At 42.9% G+C, this 20295-nt stretch overlaps 1 protein-coding gene across 1 annotated transcript in view; it reads right to left on the bottom strand.

Moving 5' to 3' along the window:
- Window positions 1–1704: 1704 nt before the first annotated feature.
- ccdc22 (CCC complex scaffolding subunit CCDC22) overlaps window positions 1705–20295 on the bottom strand; it is a 31542-nt gene continuing 12951 nt past the window's right edge. Inside the window, exons 5-16 of the mRNA XM_030733549.1 lie at window positions 20193–20277; window positions 18718–18887; window positions 17278–17493; window positions 14533–14682; window positions 7195–7314; window positions 7002–7118; window positions 6826–6927; window positions 6393–6500; window positions 5470–5565; window positions 5245–5304; window positions 5086–5160; window positions 1705–2252 (exon numbers count right to left, since the gene is read on the bottom strand). Of these exons, the coding sequence (XP_030589409.1) occupies window positions 2139–2252; window positions 5086–5160; window positions 5245–5304; window positions 5470–5565; window positions 6393–6500; window positions 6826–6927; window positions 7002–7118; window positions 7195–7314; window positions 14533–14682; window positions 17278–17493; window positions 18718–18887; window positions 20193–20277 (1413 nt within the window). The 3' untranslated portion in view covers window positions 1705–2138. The remainder of the gene's footprint in view (window positions 2253–5085; window positions 5161–5244; window positions 5305–5469; window positions 5566–6392; window positions 6501–6825; window positions 6928–7001; window positions 7119–7194; window positions 7315–14532; window positions 14683–17277; window positions 17494–18717; window positions 18888–20192; window positions 20278–20295) is intronic.

Here is a 20295-nt window from a genome sequence, read left to right as displayed (position 1 = left end):
GAAATACAACTTCTTTGTTACTGTACTTAAGTAGATTTTTCAGGTATCTGTGTTTTACTTGAGTATTTATTTTTCTGACAACACATTTGAGGAAGTCTTTATTTCCTGTCACTGCGCCTTGAAACATCAAACTGAACTGAGCCTAAACGGAGGAACAATAACACACGAGGGACAATCGTACCGGCGTATTCATCTCTGGGGCTTATCACACAAAAAGACTCGAAAGAGGAAAACCATATAATTTAAGCACTATTTATAGTGCTGTACTCAGGGGTTAAAGTGGGCCAGAATGATCGGAACAACGTTTTTGGTCCGTAAGTTGTGGTCACAGTACTTCAGCATCTAGCCAGAAGACGAGTGAAAATAAATGGAGTAACGTGTTGCAGCTAAATTTCACGTTTCTAAATGCTCAGCAAATATTAGCAAATACACAAAGTGGCTGCAGTTTGTCGCACAGTGTGAAAGATGGAAGAAAGAGGACAGGAGAGGAAGAAGAGAGGTTAAAGCTAACAACTGCTCAGTGACAGCTGATAAACTGGAAATTTAAATCAGATCTTGGATCTGTGTATGATGTAAAGTTATGGTTTTTCATATTGTGATGCATCCTGCAAAACAAACTGAGGTACACTAACTTTGTGTTATTCAAAGTCTGTATGAAAATACTGCAGTTTAGTGCAGGATAAACAGGTTAGTTTGCTGTACTGTGGTGATTTTACAGTAAAGCTCTGTGGTGGACTGTGCAGAGGTCCTAGCGTACATACTTAATAGTGATGGGAATTCCAGCTTTTTTCAGAGAGCCGGCTCTTTTGGCTCCCGAGTGGCTCCTCAGATTTTACTTTAAAAAATGTGCAAAATGAATTACTAATGTAAAAACATACATTATATCAAATGTTTCTTTATATACTCAACATAGAATAGCGTGCTCCAAATACAAATTATAAAAAAGGTTGGAACTCAGAAACACCAAGGGCCTTTGAGGGGTTGATCCTGTTTCCCCTTCCTGATATGAGCTGCACTGTTCCCCATTCCACTGATCAGTTCATATGTGTCTGTGCACGTTGTTCGTGGAGCCTGCTCGAGATGAAATTTTAACTTTGCGGTCAACCTCTGCCTTTCCAGTTAAAATGTGTCACTCATTTTCCTCACCATTCCCACGTGTAGACTAAGTAAAGAACAACTTCCCTGGCTCTTTGCTGTCTCCGAGCAAACTTTGCAGGAATCTCGTCCTCTCTGGTGTATGTGTACTCACACTCACTCGCGTACTGTGCGGTGTGTCCGTGGCCCCTCCCCTTCCACTCAGTGTAGACGCACAGATGCTGCCACCCATCTTAACCAATCACATGGTTATCTTCCACAAAAAAACAAAAAAAAAAAAACACGAAAGAAAAGAAATTGCTCACAATCACAATCAGGAGCCAGCTCCCGTCGCTCACTTCAAACGCTCTTCGTGTATCTATTTTACAGGATGTACCCTGTAAGTAAATTTAACTAATGCATAATTTCCAGGACTAAGGCATATGTACCCTGTAATTACATGTAAGTACTAAGGCTGTAATTACAGGGTACCGGAAATTAGGCAGAACTTAAATTTACTTACAGGGTACATCCTGAAAAATGCATGTACTACAGGGAATCCCAGACACTGCATTGGGGTGATGTGTGCTCATGTCTACTTGTAAGAATCACAGTATCTTCAAGTGTGCAAAGCAACTTTATTTAGGCTGGTACCATACATACAACAAGAATTTTCTGATGGATGACATTATTAAATTAACTACATTCAAATTCCATTCACTCATAAGAACATAAGAACTGCTAATGTCTGAAAATGGAAAAATTATTAAAATTGCAAAGAAAAACATTAAATTTTTTTAACCATGTCTTGTTTATCATTCTAAATGACAGCACTTTGTGCTGTCCAGGGTCGTGTTTCAGTTGGATACATAATCAGCCCTCAGGCATACAAACTCTGATCTGTTTGTCCTTTGTGTGCATTACAATAACAGCATCCCCGTAGTCCAAAGCCTTCTGAAGAAAAACAGGTATCCATGTTTATGGACAGATGTGTGATGACTGGAGTACTGTCCATGTTTCTACTTCAGCCTCATAAAGCAGAACAGAGCTACGTAGGGACGCTTTCATCCTTCTCTGACTTTGGCGGTGAGTGCAGAGTTCTCTTGTCGAATAGCCTTGTAGTCTTCCAGAATCCTCTCCAGGTTAGCCACAGTTTTGTTACCATTTTCTGTCTCAATCTGACAATAACACAGAACATAGACAAATATTGTAGTTATTTGGACTGTACAGCTCTCCACATGCTAATGAGTAAGATATTTGTCACATGCACAGTACAGTGTACCGTGAAATGCATTTTGTACCTCCAGCCAATGGTAAGTAGTAGAAATATATACACTGCTCAAAAAAATAAAGGGAACACTCAAATAACATCCTCGATCTGAATGAATGAAATATTCTCATTGAATATTTTGTTCTGTACAAAGTTGAATGTGCTGACAACAAAATCACACAAAAATCATCACACACAAAATTAAAGTGGAAAAACACACTACAGGCTGATCCAACTTTGATGTAATGTCCTTAAAACAAGTCAAAATGAGCCTCAGTATTGTGTGTGGCCTCCACGTGCCTGTATGACCTCCCTACAACACCTGGGCATGCTCCTGATGAGGTGGCTGATGGTCTCCTGAGGGATCTCCTCCCAGATCTGGACCAAAGCATCCGCCAACTCCTGGACAGTCTGTGGTGCAACGTGACGTTGGTGGATGGAGCGAGACATGATGTCCCAGATGTGCTCAATGGGATTCAGGTCTGGGGAACGGGCGGGCCAGTCCATAGCTTCAATGCCTTCATCTTGCAGGAACTGCTGACACACTCCAGCCACATGAGGTCTAGCATTGTCCTGCATTAGGAGGAACCCAGGGCCAACCGCACCAGCATATGGTCTCACAAGGGGTCTGAGGATCTCATCTCGGTACCTAATGGCAGTCATGCTACCTCTGGCGAGCACATGGAGGGCTGTGCGGCCCTCCAAAGAAATGCCACCCCACACCATTACTGACCCACCACCAAACCGGTCATGCTGAAGGATGTTGCAGGCAGCAGATCGCTCTCCACGGCGTCTCCAGACTCTGTCACGTCTGTCACATGTGCTCAGTGTGAACCTGCTTTCATCTGTGAAGAGCACAGGGCTCCAGTGGCGAATTTGCCAATCCTGGTGTTCTCTGGCAAATGCCAAGCGTCCTGCACGGTGCTGGGCTGTGAGCACAACCCCCATCTGTGGACGTCGGGCCCTCATACCATCCTCATGGAGTCGGTTTCTAACCGTTTGTGCAGACACACGCACATTTGTGGCCTGCTGGAGGTCATTTTGCAGGGCTCTGGCAGTGCTCCTCCTGTTCCTCCTTGCACAAAGGCAGAGGCAGCGGTCCTGCTGCTGGGTTGTTGCCCTCCTACGGCCTCCTCCACGTCTCCTGGTGTACTGGCCTGTCTCCTGGTAGCGCCCCCAGCCTCTGGACACTACGCTGACAGACACAGCAAACCTTCTTGCCACAGCTCGCATTGATGTGCCATCCTGGATGAGCTGCACTACCTGAGCCACTTGTGTGGGTTGTAGAGTCCGTCTCACGAGTGTGAAAGCACCACCAACATTCAAAAGTGACCAAAGCATCAGCCAGAAAGCATAGGTACTGAGAAGTGGTCTGTGGTCCCCACCTGCAGAACCACTCCCTTATTGAGTGTGTCTTGCTAATTGCCAATAATTTCCACCTGTTGTCTATTCCATTTGCACAACAGCATGTGAAACTGATTGTCAATCAGTGTTGCTTCCTAAGTGGACAGTTTGATTTCACAGAAGTTTGATTTACTTGGAGTTATGTTGTGTTGTTTAAGTGTTCCCTTTATTGTTTTGAGCAGTGTAAAAAAGAATAAAAATAAGTAATTCACACATTGTATGAATATATAAATAGGAATAAAATATGTAATTTACACGTCACAACACACAAGATAAAAATATATAAATATCTAAGTTTAAAATTCCAGTCCTGACTGAGTACCTGGAGATTTTGCAAACACACACTGATAAAAATGTAATTACTGTGTGGCCAGTATGGACCTCCTGCAGGTATAAGACATTTTTAGTGTAGCTTAGCAAAAATGGCAGGAGCACAGACCTTAATTCCACGCACACTGTCACTGGCCAACAAACAGCCCTCAAAATTCAAGTCAAATGTTTTTTTTTTTTAAATTTAACAGTGCTGAATAAAACACACAGCAAAAACCATAATATTTAAACTATAGAGACTGAGTAATTCATGTTACTGTAAGCATCACCGGCTGACTGCTGACAGCTTATTTTCCACATTGTTTTTAATAACAAATGTCAGAATGCGCTGACGGAGCTGATGATCCATTCTGGAAGCTAACTGTTGAAATGCTCAGCGATCAACCGCTGGCCAGAACCCTGAGTGCAACGTTCTGCTGGAAACCTCAGGCCCTGCATTCACATGCTTTTGGACTGTGGGAGAAGTGTATGTGGACAGTACTTAGGCAGGTACAGTGAGAACATACAAATTCCACACAGAAAGCCCCGTTATTATTATTAAGGGCAGGATTTAGCCAGACCTATGATTAAATGACAGATCATGAGGGATTTTTCTAGCTGGTTTCTGGGAAAGCTGCAGTGAGATGTTGTTGTTGTTGATTTTCTAACTGTATCCCATTCACACCTCTGCTAGACTACAGTGGTCCCCCACTCCCCTCACCCTGACCCCCCAATTTCTGGCATATGTAAATGTCAGCTACACAGTCTAAACAGCCACTAACAACAATCAGTTAAATGTGGGGGTGTTCACAGGGATGAAAATCCAGTTTTTCATGCAGTGCTTTTGTGTTTGTTATTAAACTACAATAACAGTTCCCTTTATTCCCAGTCTATATACTAAGCTTAGATAACCACATCCCGCTGCTCTTTCCAGAGACCTATTAGACTTTTCATCCTTCTCTATGTAACATAGCCAACAATATTTAACAAAGTATCCGAGAGAGCAGGAACCAAACTGGAACTCCTACCTGTTCCTCTAGATCTCGAATCTCTCTCAGGATTGTGCCGGTGTCTTCGATGGTTTGGATTAGCTGATTACAGTTCTACAGAAGAACGCCAGATGGTGAAAACACTTTTTCTTTAGTCGTCAAGGGTATGGTGAGAAATAAGATATTCATATGACATACTTCATGCAGGGCCGCCAGGTACTTGTAGGATTTGCGGACGGACTCGTCTTTTTTGGCATCCTACATGTGACAGATATTTATAACTGAAGCTTATTTGTTCAATAAAGAGAAAACACTGTTGCTGGTTATGCAACAATAATAAAAAAGAATCCTCATCATTATTATATTTCTGAAACAAGAGGACAGAATAGTTCTGCTTCTTTAAAAAGAAAAACCCTCTACTACCTTAAAGACCAGCTCATCAGTCACAGCAAACGTTCTGTCTAGTTTTCCTGTCAGATTGTTGATCTCTTTCTGGAGCCCCTTCGTGTCGGACAAAATCTGAAAGGAAAGTCAACAAGGTGTTAAATCTGCAATATACAATAATATATACACAGTTGTGTTCAAAATAGTAGCAGTCCAACATGACTAACCAGATCAATCTCTGTTCTTGGTAGAAATTATATTATTACATGGCAAATAATTTCCCTGTAGGTGAGTGATAGAAAACCAACAGACCCAACAGTCATGATATGCATGGTCCTGGGTCTGTGTAATTTCATAATAATGTGGAGTTCAATCAGTGAGGTCACGATCTACATGCATTTCTCTGAAAACCTGAGAAAAATGGGACACTGTTCAGAACAGCGTACTTTGATCAAAACGTTGATTAGAGGGGAAAACGTATAAAGAAGTGCAGACAATGACAGGCTGCTCGGCTAAATGATCTCCAATGCTCTAACACAGAAAACAAAACCAGAGAGACGTGGAGGAAAACGGAAGACTACGAATCGAAGAACAGCCAGAGTGGCAAAAGTACCTGTGAGTACTGTGATAATTAGAAGACACCTGCATGAAGCTAATCTATCAGCAAGAAGCCCTCGCAAAGTCCTACTGTTAACACAACGACGTGCTGAAGAGGATACAATCTGCCAAAGAACACATCGACTGGCCTACAGAGCAATGGAGAAACATTTTGTGCACTGATGAAAGTAAGATTGTTCTTTGTGGGTCCAGTCCTCTCCAGAAGCTCACTCTAATCTTAAAAAAGGGTGTCTGTCTCCTGGTCAAAGTGATGTTATAGTAAAGTTTGCTTTCCTCCATGAAAATGTGAGGTCTCCCTCGGTGTCACAGGAATGTCGTCATGAAATGAAAGTAACTAAACACACCTTTGTAATCTCCTCCTTCTGTTTCTTGATGTTGCTGACAATCTCCAGAATCCTCTGAGTGTACGCAGACCGAGACACATCCTGAGGAAGATTCTCCAACTCTGTTACCTACAGTGGAAGAAAACAGGGACAAAATGCTAGCACATTAACACATTCAGCAGCTGAAACATATTTTGCAGACAAACTCTCAACTCACAAATCTGTACTGTTACAAACCTCATATTGCAAAACAAGCTCCAAAGGAGTGAATTATTTCATTTGCATTATAAAAGGGAGCTGTGGTGCAAATTTCCATGACTTTTTTTTATTGAAACTTTTCCAAAATTTCCATGACTTTTCACAGTTATTAAAGACCATAAAAACTGATGAACCTTTTCTCTTCATGCCCACATGAACCACAGTAAACAGAATTGGCTTCTGTCATCATAGTTACCAGCTGTTTGTACGCATCTTCCTTCTTCTTGGCCTCCTCTGTAGAGACACGAATTTTACCGTGCAAAGACTTGATTTCAGACAGCTTTTTGGACGACTCCAGCTGTGGAAAATGCACAAAAATGATCAAAATGTGTTTTTATTGCTGAAGAACAGTGAAAGGTCTATACCACATACATCTTTGCTGCTGCAGATTTCTTTGAGCCTGCGGAACTCATCAATGAGTGGAGCACGGTGCTTCTCCCACTGAGATGCCAGGTTCACTACTCGCTTGGTGCTGGCCTCCACCAGAGCCTGGAGGGAGGAAAAGATGCATGTAGTGGATCTCAGAGCCCCGCTGGGTTGGATGATATTTTTGTGGCTCTCCTACCTGAAGCTTCAGCAGGCTGTTCTCTGCGTCTGGCAGAAGGTCAATTGTTTTCTTCTTCACTTGGATCTTCTCTTCTTTCTCAGTGTTTCCCAGTTCTCTCTGCTTCAGCTCATCCAGCACCTACACCAAACCACAGAATAAATAAGAATCATTTGTGTTCTTTCTGCTCTTTTCATTCATTATGGCAATGTAGATATTTCACAAAAGTTATTATATCACTGTAAGTGTTACACTCTGTTCCTCCTTAGCTCCTAAATAAAGTGTGAGATGGACAGGCAGACTGTGGTGGTGTCAGGAGTAATGTAGGAGAACTGTAGTGGGCACTTGGGTCTATGTTGCAACCACTGTCACCCATAACCCAGACCCAGACCTCCAAGACAGACTGCTTATCTTCTCTAGCCTTGGGACAGAGAGGGCTCCCACTGAGGAGAAAGGAAGTATAGAACACCCTGCTCAGCCTGCTGCCACTGCAGCCTGACTGCAGGTAAGCAGAAGAACATGGACAGAGCAACAGATTGATGGATTCTGTTAATCTCTGTCTTACTTTTTATCTAAAGCAGACCTGAGAACTGTACAGTTCACAGGTCACATTCGGCATTTTGGTTGTCTGTTAAGAAAATGTAATGTGCTAAATGTACTTAGCTACCAATAGATGAGGGAGAGGTGAAAGGTTATACTATCATGTCAAAGTGGAACTGTGTCAAACGCCATTGTGTGGTTGTACTTCCTCTCTTGTCTGTGCTCTTACTACCAAATAAGGTTGTGTGTGTGTGTGTGTGTGTGTGTGTGTCTACATGTATAAAGATGGTTTGAGTACTTCCTCAAATTGAGAGTGCCTTCATGAAGCTGTCTAGCTGACAATGGTGGACAGTAACGAAGTACAAATACTTCGTTAATGTACTTAAGTAGATTTTTCAGGTATCTACTTTACTTGAGTATTTATTTTTCTGACAACTTTTTATTTTTACTCATTTTTACACAAGTATCTGAACTTTCTACTTCTTACATTTTCAAAACAAGCTCGTTACTTTATTTATTTTGCGTTTTTGGCCACAGCGGCTTTTGTTGGCAGTGGAGAGAGACGGGAAATGGGGGAAAGATACAGGGGAAGACACGCGGGCAAATTGGCGACGGGCCGAGATGTGAACCCGCACCGCCCGCACCGCAACACGGCATATGTATGTGGTCGCCGGCTTCACCACTAAGCCACCCAGGCGCCCTCGTTACTTTATTTTTAATGCATCTGAGAAACGTTTGCATTTCCGGTCAGTGTGGAGCCGGCTTTTGATCGCGAGCTGTTTTTTCTTGGAAGTCGCAACAACAGGGCGGTAGGGAGGGAACAGACACCCCACGCGGTAGAGGGAGAGGCTCCTGCAACGCTCGCTCGGAGATCGGAAAGAGCCAGAGGAAGTTGCGCTTTACATAGAGGCCGGAACGGTGAGGAAAATAAATGACAGAAAATGTAAAGGACAAAAGAAGTGTGTGCAGTTTGTCACACAGTGTGTCTCAGCTAAAAGAACAGCTGCTGTATTTTAAGGGACAGCAAAGAATGAGCGATAACTTCACTCAGATGGAGGAAGATGTAAGAAAGAGGTAGAAACGTCCTCCAAGGAGATACTTTTACTTTCTTACTCTGAGTAGATTTCAGAGCCTGTACTTTTTTACTTTTACTTGAGTACAGAAGTTGAACCAGTACTTCAACTTTTACCAGAGTAGTTTTTAACACAAGTACTTGTACTTCTACTTAAGTACAGAATGTCAGTACTTTGGCCACCACTGCTAGCTGCGCACGCCTGGGCAGTGTGGGAGCTTGGGTGGTGAGGTCCTGTGTGCTGTTGGGGGTTGTGGGGCGGTGTTGGCCAGCGCTGTCAGGGTGCCCTGCCGTGGGGGGTGGTTGGTTCCCTGGGTGCCCTCCCTCCCTCGCCCCTGTCCCCAAGAGCGGCAGGGGTCCTTCCTGGGGTTGAGGGGAGGTTGAGATGGTTGACCATGGTTTCCTGTGACCAACATGAGCTGGTCTCTGCAGTTTATGCTGTGTGTCTGGCGGGCTTGGTCCCTCCCCCTCCCCTCTGTTGCTCTGCCTCCCTGCAGTTGCTTGCTTTCACCTCGCCCTTGATTTGCTGTTGAATGTATTGGTGCCCTCCGCACCATCAGCCCTGTTCCCCCACCATGGATTTTGCCCCTCTGGGGATCCCAGGGTGGGTTCTCTGGGCCTGCCTTTGCCGCTGTTGGGCTGCAGGGGGCTAAGGCCTCCTCTGGTGCCGGGTCTGGGTGGGCGTGTGGGTCACGGGGGCCAGGGTTGGGGGGTTGCTGGCTCTGCCTCCTAGTCTCCCACCAGGTCAGATTAGCTTCACCTGTCTCGTTTCAATAATGCGCAGCAGTAGCTTAGCACACACTTGTACTAAGCTACAATACCGCAGTGAGAGCCAACTGCGGTATTGTATCACTTCCTGTTCCTGTTTCGGAGCACAGTGTTTTGCTGTCTGTTAGCTGTTATATCTGTATAACTCGATTTATCTGGATAATAACATATTTTAGTGTAATCTTCACCTACTTTAAATTGCATACTCTTTGCTGAATCACCTGTATTCACATTACTCACTTTATTTGTTTTTAGAAATTCGCTAGCTTAGCTCAGCTAGTAGCTTAGCTCTTAGCCGACTCACTACCAGCATGGCTTCTTCTCCTGCACTTTCCTGCTCTGGGTGTCACATGTTTAGTTACTCCTCGGCCTCCTTTAGCAGTAACGGTACTTGTAATAAATGTAGTCTGTTTGTAGCTCTGGAGGCCAGGCTTTCTGAACTGGAGACTCTGCTCCGCACCCTGGAAAATCCTACATCTAGCCAGGCCCCTGTAGCGGGTCTGGACCATGGTAGCTTAGCCGCCGTTAGCTCCCCCCCAGCAGATCCCGAGCAGCAGGGAAAACAGGCCAGCTGGGTGACGGTGAGGAGGAAGCGTAGTCCTAAGCAGAAGCCCCGGGTACACCACCAACCTGTTCACGTCTCTAACCGTTTTTCTCCACTCGGCGACACACCCGCCGAGGAACAAACTCTGGTTATTGGCGACTCTGTTTTGAGAAACGTGAAGCTAGAGACACCGGCGACCATAGTCAAATGTCTTCCAGGGGCCAGAGCAGGCGACATTCATGGAAATTTGAAACTGCTGGCTAAGGCTAATCGTAGATTTGGTAAGATCGTTATTCACGTCGGCAGTAATGACACCCGGTTACGCCAATCGGAGGTCACTAAAATTAATATTGACTCGGTGTGTAACTTTGCAAAAACGATGTCGGACTCTGGAGTTTTCTCTGGGCCCCTCGCCAATCAGACCAGGAGCGACATGTTTAGCCGCATGTTCTCCTTGAATCGCTGGCTGTCTGAGTGGTGTCCAAAAAATGACGTGGGCTTCATAGATAATTGGCAAAGTTTCTGGGGAAAACCTGGTCTTGTTAGGAGAGACGGCATCCATCCCACTTTGGATGGAGCAGCTCTCATTTCTAGAAATCTGGCCAAATTTATTAACCCTCCTAAAAACTGACTACCCAGGGTTGAGACCAGGAAGCAGAGTTGCAGTCTTACACGCCTCTCTGCAGCTTCTCTCCTCCTGCCATCCCCCCAAAACCCCATCCCCATAGAGTCGGTGCCTGCTCCCAGACCACCAAAAACCAAAGCTAAAATCAGCAAAAAGCTATTTAAGCATAAAAATTCAAAAACAATAAATAATACAGCTTCATCAACTGCACCAAAGAATAAAATGATTAAATGTGGATTATTAAACATTAGGTCTCTCTCTTGCAAGTTAGTAAATGATTTAATAATTGATCAACATATTGATTTATTCTGCCTTACAGAAACCTGGTTACAGTAGGATGAATATGTTAGTTTAAATGAATCAACACCCCCGAGTCACAGTAACTGTCAGAATGCTCGAAGCACAGGTCGAGGAGGAGGATTAGCTGCAATCTTCAATTCCAGCTTATTAATTAATCAAAGACCCAGACAAAGTTTTCATTCTTTTGAAAGCCTGACTCTTAGTCTTGTCCATCCTAATTGGGAAAATCAAAAACCTGTTTTATTTCTTATTATCTATCGTCCACCTGGTCCTTACTCAGAGTTTCTGTCTGATTTCTCAGACTTTTTATCTGATTTAGTGCTCAGTTCAGATAAAATCATTATAGTGGGTGATTTTAACATCCATGTAGATGCTGAGAATGACAGTCTCAACACTGCATTTAATCTACTGTTAGATTCAATTGGCTTCTCTCAAAATGTAAAGGAGCCCACCCACCACTTTAATCATACTCTGGATCTTGTCCTAACATATGGCATAGAAACTGAAGACTTAACAGTATTCCCTGAAAGCCCCCTCCTGTCTGATCATTTCTTAGTAACATTTACATTTACTTTAATGGATTACACAGCAGTGGGGAATAAGTTTTATTACAGTAGAAGTCTTTCTGAAAGTGGTGTAACTAAGTTTAAGGATCTAATTCCTTCATTATTATGCTCTTCAGTGCCAACACAGTGCAGAGCAGCTACCTAAACTCTGCTCCCAGTGAGGTCGATTATCTCGTTAATAGTTTTACATCCTCACTGCGTATAACTTTGGATACTGTGGCTCCTCTGAAAAGGAAAGCTTCAAATCAGAAGTGCCTGACTCCGTGGTATAATTCACAAACGCACAGCTTAAAGCAGATAACCCGAAAGCTGGAGAGGGAATGGCGTCTCACTAAATTAGAAGATGCTCATTTAGCCTGGAAAAAGAGTTTGTTGCTCTATAAAAAAGCCCTCCGTAAAGCTAGGACATCTTACTATTCATCATTAATTGAAGAAAATAAGAACAACCCCAGGTTTGTTTTCAGCACTGTAGCCAGGCTGACAAAGAGTCAGAGCTCTGTAGAGCCGAGTATTCCTTTCATGTTAACTAGTAGTGACTTCATGGATTTCTTTACAAATAAAATTTTAGACATTCGAGAAAAAATTATTCATAACCATCTCAAAGATTATTCTTCATGTTCGGCTGCTTTCAGCACTGCTGGTATTTGTTTAGACTCTTTTGCTCCAGTTGATCTTTCAGAGTTAACTTCAATAGTTACTTCCTCCAAACCAGCAACATGTTTGTTAGATCCCATTCCTACTAGACTGTTCAAAGAAGTCTTTCCAATTATTGATGCTTCAATCTTAAAAATGATCAATCAGTCTTTATTAGTTGGCTATGTACCACAGACCTTCAAGGTGGCTGTAATTAAACCTCTGCTTAAAAAGCCATCACTTGACCCAGCTGTCTTAGCTAATTATAGCCCAATCTCCAACCTTCCTTTTCTCTCAAAGATTCTTGAAAGAGTAGTTGTAAAACAGCTAACTGATCATCTGCAGAGGAACGGATTATTTGAAGAGTTTCAGTCAGGTTTCAGAATTCATCACAGTACAGAAACAGCATTAGTGAAGGTTACAAATGATCTTCTTAGAGCCTCTGACAGTGGACTCATCTCTGTTCTTGTCCTGTTGGACCTCAGTGCAGCTTTTGATACTGTTGACCATAACATTTTATTACAGAGATTAGAGCTTGCTATAGGTATTAAAGGTACTGCACTGCAGTGGTTTGAATCATATTTATCTCATAGACTCCAATTTGTTCATGTAAATGGGGAGTCTTCTTCACAAACTAAGGTTAATTATGGAGTTCCACAGGGTTCTGTGCTAGGACCAATTTTATTTACATTATACATGCTTCCCTTAGGCAGTATTATTAGAAAGCACTGCATCAATTTTCATTGTTATGCAGATGATACTCAGCTTTACCTATCAATGAAGCCAGATGACACACATCAATGAGTTAAACTGCAGGAATGTCTTAAAGACATTAAGGCCTGGATGACCTCTAATTTCCTGCTTCTAAATTCAGATCAAACTGAAGTTCTTGTGCTCGGCCCCACAAATCTTAGAAACATGGTGTCTAACCAGATACTTACTCTGGATGGCATTACTTTGGCCTCCAGTAACACTGTGAGAAATCTTGGAGTCATTTTTGACCAGGATATGTCCTTCAATGCACATATTAAACAAATATGTAGGACCGCTTTTTTGCATTTGCGCAATATTTCTAAAATTAGAAACATCCTTTCTCAGAGTGATGCTGAAAAGCTCATTCATGCATTTATTACTTCTAGGCTGGATTATTGTAATTCATTATTATCAGGCTGTCCTAAAAGCTCCCTGAAAAGCCTTCAGCTGATCCAAAATGCTGCAGCTAGAGTACTGACAGGGACTAGAAAGAGAGAGCAGATTTCTCCCATATTGGCTTCTCTTCATTGGCTCCCTGTTAAATCTAGAATAGAATTTAAAATTCTTCTCCTCACATACAAGTTCTTGAATAATCAGGCCCCATCTTATCTCAAAGACCTCATAGTACCATATCACCCCAACAGAGCACTTCGCTCTCAGACTGCTGGCTTACTTGTGGTTCCTAGGATACTTAAGAGTAGAATGGGAGGCAGAGCCTTCAGCTTTCAGGCCCCTCTTCTGTGGAACCAGCTCCCAGCTTGGATTCGGGAGACAGACACCCTCTCTATTTTTAAGATTAGGCTTAAAACTTTCCTTTATGATAAAGCTTATAGTTAGGGCTGGATCAGGTGACCCTGAACCCTCCCTTAGTTATGCTGCTATAGGCCTAGGCTGCTGGGGGGTTCACATAATGCACTGTTTCTCATTCACCTTATTTACTTTGTTTATACTCCACTCTGCATTTAATCATTAATTGATATTAATCTCTGGCTCTCTTCCACAGCATGTCTTTCTCTCCCCTCAGCCCAACCGGTCGCGGCAGATGACCCCCCCCCTCCCTGAGCCTGGTTCTGATGGAGGTTTCTTCCTGTTAAAAGGGAGTTTTTCCTTCCCACTGTCGCCAAGTGCTGCTCATAGGGGGTCGTTTTGACTGTTGGGTTTTCTCTGTATTATTGTAGGGTCTTTACCCACAATACAAAGCGCCTTGAGGCGACAGTTTGTTGTGATTTGGCGCTATATAAATAAAATTGAATTGAATTGAATTGAACTTACACATAAGAGTCATCATAACTACATTTATGTAGAGCACTACAGGTCTCACTACAAGTGTTGGGGGCACACTGGAATGGTGGTGGAAGGTAACATGGTGGGATGGGTCACCTACAGGAATGTACAATGCTCCCACGCCTCACTCTTCCCTACCCCACCTGCCTTCCATTTGAATGCATCTCACTAATTGCTTTACACAGTACGGTGGAGCTCACACTAAAAAACCAAAACAAAACTAAAACTAATGACTATGCCAACAGTCCATTAGGTTCAGCTTAGGTGAGCTTACCTGAGCGTTAGTGACACCCATGTGTTTCATGTCTGCTGCTAGCTGATCGACCTCACTGCAAATCTGCTGGAACTGCTGCTGGAGGGAAGATAGCTCCTCCTGCTGACCGAACTGCACGTCCCCCCCTGACTGATGCCCAGTGCCCACTTCCTGCAGGACACACACACACAGACACACACACACAAAATAAACATGCATTAATGCGTAAGTGCACTGCGCTGTATTTTAAAGTGCGCAACCGTGACTGAAGATGAAACAAAGAATCTGAAGTTTTATAGACATGGACAAGTGCATTTTTCAACAAGCAGAATTAAACAACACATTAAAAGCAGGAAGGAAGGACATGTATGGACATTAATATTCATTCTGGTTCTGTTAAATGGCGATAAACAGTCAAATCCAACTAACGTCTGTTTGGGTTTGTCTATTGCTATCCAGACTGAAGAGAGTCTGCAGCTGACACCAGAGGACACACGTGGTGCTGAAGTTCCAAAGACCAACCTTGTTACAGGGAAAGACTCACAAACACAAGACAATGACTCTGGTTCTGTTCTTGATCTTAAAGGATCTGCAAAACACATCTCTGAAAATAAACCTCTGGTCTTGAAGCACAGAAGCATTGAGAACTGAAATATGTTCTTGTATACTTGTATATTGTCTTATAGTTTTTATACTTATTTGTTTTTTTCTGTACGCACGAAGTACCGCAGCAATTTCCTAAGGCTGTGAACCTGTTCACCCATATGGCAATAAAAACCTTCTGATTCTGATTCTGATGTTCAGACAGTAAATCATGCAAAGCTCTGCGAGTCAAACTTTTTAGCTCTGAGTGAAACCTGCTAAATAGTAACATCTCCCAACAAATATGGCTGATGTACTTGTGTTACAGGGAAGATGTGGGAACTTTATTTTTGTTGTATTTTTATAGATTTTCTTTTGTTTATGTCAAGTGCTGATGGAGCTTCTCTGTGGAGAAGAGTTTACTCAAGAGAAGAGATTTTTTTATTGAAATGGAGCAAATCTGGAAGATACCACCCAATGTTTTCATGGTTACTGTGCTGGTGCAAAGGTGAAGGCTTGGAAGAGCAGAAATAAGCCTTTTCTCCCAACAGTAATCATGGGAAATGTCAACTCTCTGCCCAACAACAGTGATGAGCTGGAGATGTTGGTGAAGACTCAGAAAGTATACCATGAGTGCAGTCTCATGTGTTTTACTGAAACATGGTTCAACCAAAACCTCTCAGACTAATGAGGATCTACCTGGTTTCACCTCATACAGTCAGACAGAGATGCTAAAGCTAGTGGCAAGAAAAAAGGTGGGGGTCTGGCTTTGTTTGTGAACCACAGATGGTTCCTGCACATGTCACTGTCAACCTCTGCAGAGAAACAGTCATACCTACTGTGTGCTGCTTCCACAATAACAAACCCTGGATCACAAGTGACATAAAGACGGTCCTCAAACAGAAAAAAGGTCGCGTTCAGGGAAGGTGGCAAAGAACGGCTCAAACAGGTGCAACAAGAGCTGAAGAAGAGACTGAAAATGGCAAAAAGAGGAATACAAAAAAAAGACACACACACCCACCCACCCCAGTGTGACAGCCAACATCAGCATCTCGCTCTCGCCTTTTTCCAGGTGTTGTGCCAAAACTGATTTGCTGTATTTAAACTGGTGTAAATCATCAGTTACTTTTGAGTGAGAAAGAACTCTCCTGTCACAGGTAAAAGCTGAAATTACAAAGTGACTTTTATATATTCTTATTTATCAGGTAAAAAGTCAGTTTTTTCACACAGATCTGACCGAGGGGGCAGCAGAAGCTGCAACAAATCTAACGTCACAGCTCTGTAAAGATAGTTGATGTGGCCAAAAAGGCCCGGACTGTTTCTAATGTAGATATAGTAACACAGTCATAAAGATAGTTGCAAAACAGGTCATTTCTTTATTTTATTTCTAAGTAAGTAAAATTTACTTGGCACTTTTCACAGACAGCAGTCACAAAGTGCTGTACATGTTAAAAAAAACAAAAACACTAATTAAACACCATAATAGCTAAAAAAAAAAATCCTAATTCAATAAAAGTTCTCAGCAGAAGGCCTTTTTAAACAGAAAAGTTTTTAACTGCTTTTTAAAAGAATCCACAGAGTCAACTAAGCGTAGATGCAGGGGTAGCCTTGGTGCCACTGACTGAAATCATCTTTTATTTTTTAAAATAATGCCATCAGGGACTGTTTCACTTTCACACTGTCAAATCTGGCCCTCCATAAAGTTTGGACCCCCCCGGTCTATTGTCTGGCATAGCATAAACATAATGTCTTTACTGAGCCCAAAGAGGGTGAGCAAATTAATTTTTTATGTGCTTCCAATTTAATAGTGGCAGGGTAGGCTGTGTGGTACAGGTAAACCACACAGTCACTGGAGATTTAAAGATGGATGTGTTTTTATTAAATGCCCCACAGCACAAGAATTCAAACTTGTCAAACAGGTTGTTGTGAGTTTGCTGTATAGCAGACTTCCTGTAACGCTGTAATAAGAATGTGTTACTTTGCTTGACTAAATGTTAATTAGGCTAATAAAAATGTTTCTTTGCAGGATGAGGCCTTCATGTGGAACAAACTGTACACAGCCAGGCTATGTGGGTAATTTACATTTAAATAAAGCAGGTCAATACCATGTCTGCCCCTTGGCCCATCATTTCCCACACTGGCTTCAGTGAAACTCAATCTGGCACCCAGTGCTGAGTTACCTACCTGTGTGAAGGTGAACTTCTGTGTGTGGGTGAAGTGGGTGCCCTTGGTCAGGATGTGGCCAGATGGAACTGAGCCTTTGAAGGCCTGCAGTAGCTCAGACAGGTCAGAGGTGGCGCCGGAAACCCCAAAGGCACTATCAGAAGAGGGCAGGGCAGCAGAACGTAGCTGGTCCTCAATGCGTTTATACAATCGGGTCAATTTCCTGGAGCGATATTCCTGTTACACAATATGTAATAAACATATTAATATAGCGTATACACAGAGTTAACTATAATCTTTTGTGCATTTAGACACAGAGCATATAGGTTTGTCAAAGGAGTAAAGGTGCCACAGAGACACATTTCAACTTATGCCAGATTTCCATTAGTATCTACTCAGTGTGGCGAGTCGGCACTGAGATACTGGTCTTGTTTTGTTTCCATTGAGGACCACCTCAGTGTGGGTGGAGTCGATATAGCAGCGCGGGCAGTAGTGTCTTGACGTAATTTGTATGCGGCTCAAAACACAACACAATGGATGAGATAGACACAAGCTAACAGCTAATGCCAGTTTAATATCATCATCATGCATAAGTCCCCCCGTACAATGTTTTAATGGATGAAGGTTATCATTGTTAACTATAACCCTATACCCCTGAACATGTCATAATCGACTTAATGCACTTCAAAAGTGCCGCGGTTCGCGTACTTCCAGCAACAAATACCGTAATAACCCTATGTTGGCTGTGAAGTGCAGTTTCTCAGCTTTCAGAAACCGTTTGAATTTTTCTGATAGGACAAACAGTCGCGTAATTATGGTAATTCAAAGTTCCTTTGACCAGCCGCCTCGGGCTCTGCGTTAACCAGCTGTTCAGGGCTATTAGGAGCAGTATAGGATTATAATATGTATGCTGTGTGAGCGTTTCAGATGGCCCTCATGTTGCAAAACTACCGCTGCAAACTGTCAGTCTGGGCATTCAACCCGTGCTTTACGTGCCTCCATTTTCTTGCTGTCGGGTTTTAAAGATAGCACGCTTGATTCTGGTGAAGGATTCGCTCTCATGACTCAACTAATGACGGCACTCCACGGCCAATCAGTGGCATGCTGTTCTTCGACGTCACATTTTCGGATCACTTGGAACCCTGGCTGAGTGAGTACTAAAAAAGTATGTGGTACCTGGTACCAGGTACTAATGGAAACACCTTCAAACCGCGCTGAGCCGAGGCGAGCTGCACTGAGTAGATACTAATGGAAACACAGCTTTACATTCAGGTGTACAAAGCAGTCAAATATCTTACACCAAACCAAGAATGCCAAACAAAATTATCGGGGAGTTCAGGAAACACTGTACCTACTAATGTAACTCAAAAGATTAGAAAATTGTAAAAAGGTTCTCTTTTTTTTGTAATTTCATTTAAAAAGGTAACTTCTCATATATTCTATACACATTCATTTCCTTGCCTGTGGTGTAAGGCGGGACAGCAGTCCCTGACTGTTCCACTCGTTGTCCCACTCCTGAGCAGCACTCAGTTCAGCTGTGTGCTGCTCTAGTATGGATGACACCATAGAGGCATGACTGGAAATCTGGGAGGTGACAGGAGGAAGAATGTCCCGCTGGTAGTCCTTTATGTCTGCAAACACAGCACGCTTCACATTTTATTCTGATTTTCTCATCTCTAAGATTTTCCTTCAGTGATTTTCCCACAAGCTTGATGATGAACTAACATTTGCCGCCTTCGTGCATAATTTTTGATAAAATTGTGCAGGGCTGCAACAATTCCTCGAGTAACTCGGATGATTTGATTATAAAAAAATCCTCGACACAAATTTGTTGCTTCGTTTAAACTCTGCAGCTCAGGTGTCTCAGCGTAAGTGGAGCATTTCACCCACATTAGCAGCATTAAAGTCCTCCGCCAGACTTCCGTCATTTGGGGAAAAACAACACTAACACAGAGTGGATCATCGCTGACACGTTTTTCCACTGCTTTCCACACCTGTGTGTGTGTGCGTGTGTTCTGCTTGCTGTGCTGAGAATTTTGGCTATTAGCTAGTTTGCTAGCGGGCGCCACCATTAGCACTAGCAGTTGTTTGGTAATGACAGGAAACCCCCCAGTCACCTGTTCGGTACCAATATTTGTTTTAATCCCTGATAAGTGACTAAAAATAGACCTACAATAGAAATGTATTAAGCAGAATGCTTGCGAATACAAAGCATTACAGCATTAAGCTCATGCAGCCCCCAGTTTTTCAACAAAAACACAGCAGCAGCTGTTTTTCGTGCAGTCTGTCTGCACACGCACAGTAAGCACAAAGAGGCGGAGCCATTACTGAGACAGTGAGCTCAGGTGGAGTGAAAGGAGATGTTTTTCTAGTGGCCAAAGCAGCAGCGCTTGTTCCTGTAACCGCCATTAAAGCCCACCTGATCATTGGGGTGGCTGTAGCTCAGTAGGTAGAGCAGGTCACCTACTGATCGGAAGGTCAGGGGTTCGATTCCTGGCTACTCCAGGCTACATGCCAATGTATCCTTGGGCAAGATACTTAACCCCAAGTTGCTCTCCGACCGTTCCGTCGGAGTGTGAATGTGTGTGGATGTTATATAATTAAAAAAAGCACTTAGCTTAGTTAACATGGAAGTGCTTGTATGAATGGGTGTGCATGGGTAAATGTAAAAAACGTGTTGTATAAGGGCTTTGAGTGCTCTGACTGAGTAGAAAAGCGCTATATAAGAACTAGTCCATTTACCATTTACCATCAGTGAAGTGTTAATAAGACAAAAGTATTTCTTATTTGATTAATCGATTAACTGATGGAATAATCGATAGAATACTCAATTGCTAAAATAATTGATTGTCACAATTGTATGGCTGCAACTATCTGGGGGACTATTGTGAAACAAGAGACACACTAGTGCATGTACTAGGAGGTAGGAGGCCTACCTTTTGTGTGCTTCTTGCTTGGGTCTTTAGTGCAGTGTGGTAAGCTGAGGGGCTGGACATGGAAGCTGTTCACGGCCCCCTGACTCTATACATGGGAAACAAA

This window comes from Archocentrus centrarchus, chromosome 7, assembly GCF_007364275.1.
Source record: "Archocentrus centrarchus isolate MPI-CPG fArcCen1 chromosome 7, fArcCen1, whole genome shotgun sequence".
NCBI lineage: Eukaryota > Metazoa > Chordata > Actinopteri > Cichliformes > Cichlidae > Archocentrus > Archocentrus centrarchus.
This window is presented reverse-complemented; position numbering and strand designations above follow the sequence as displayed.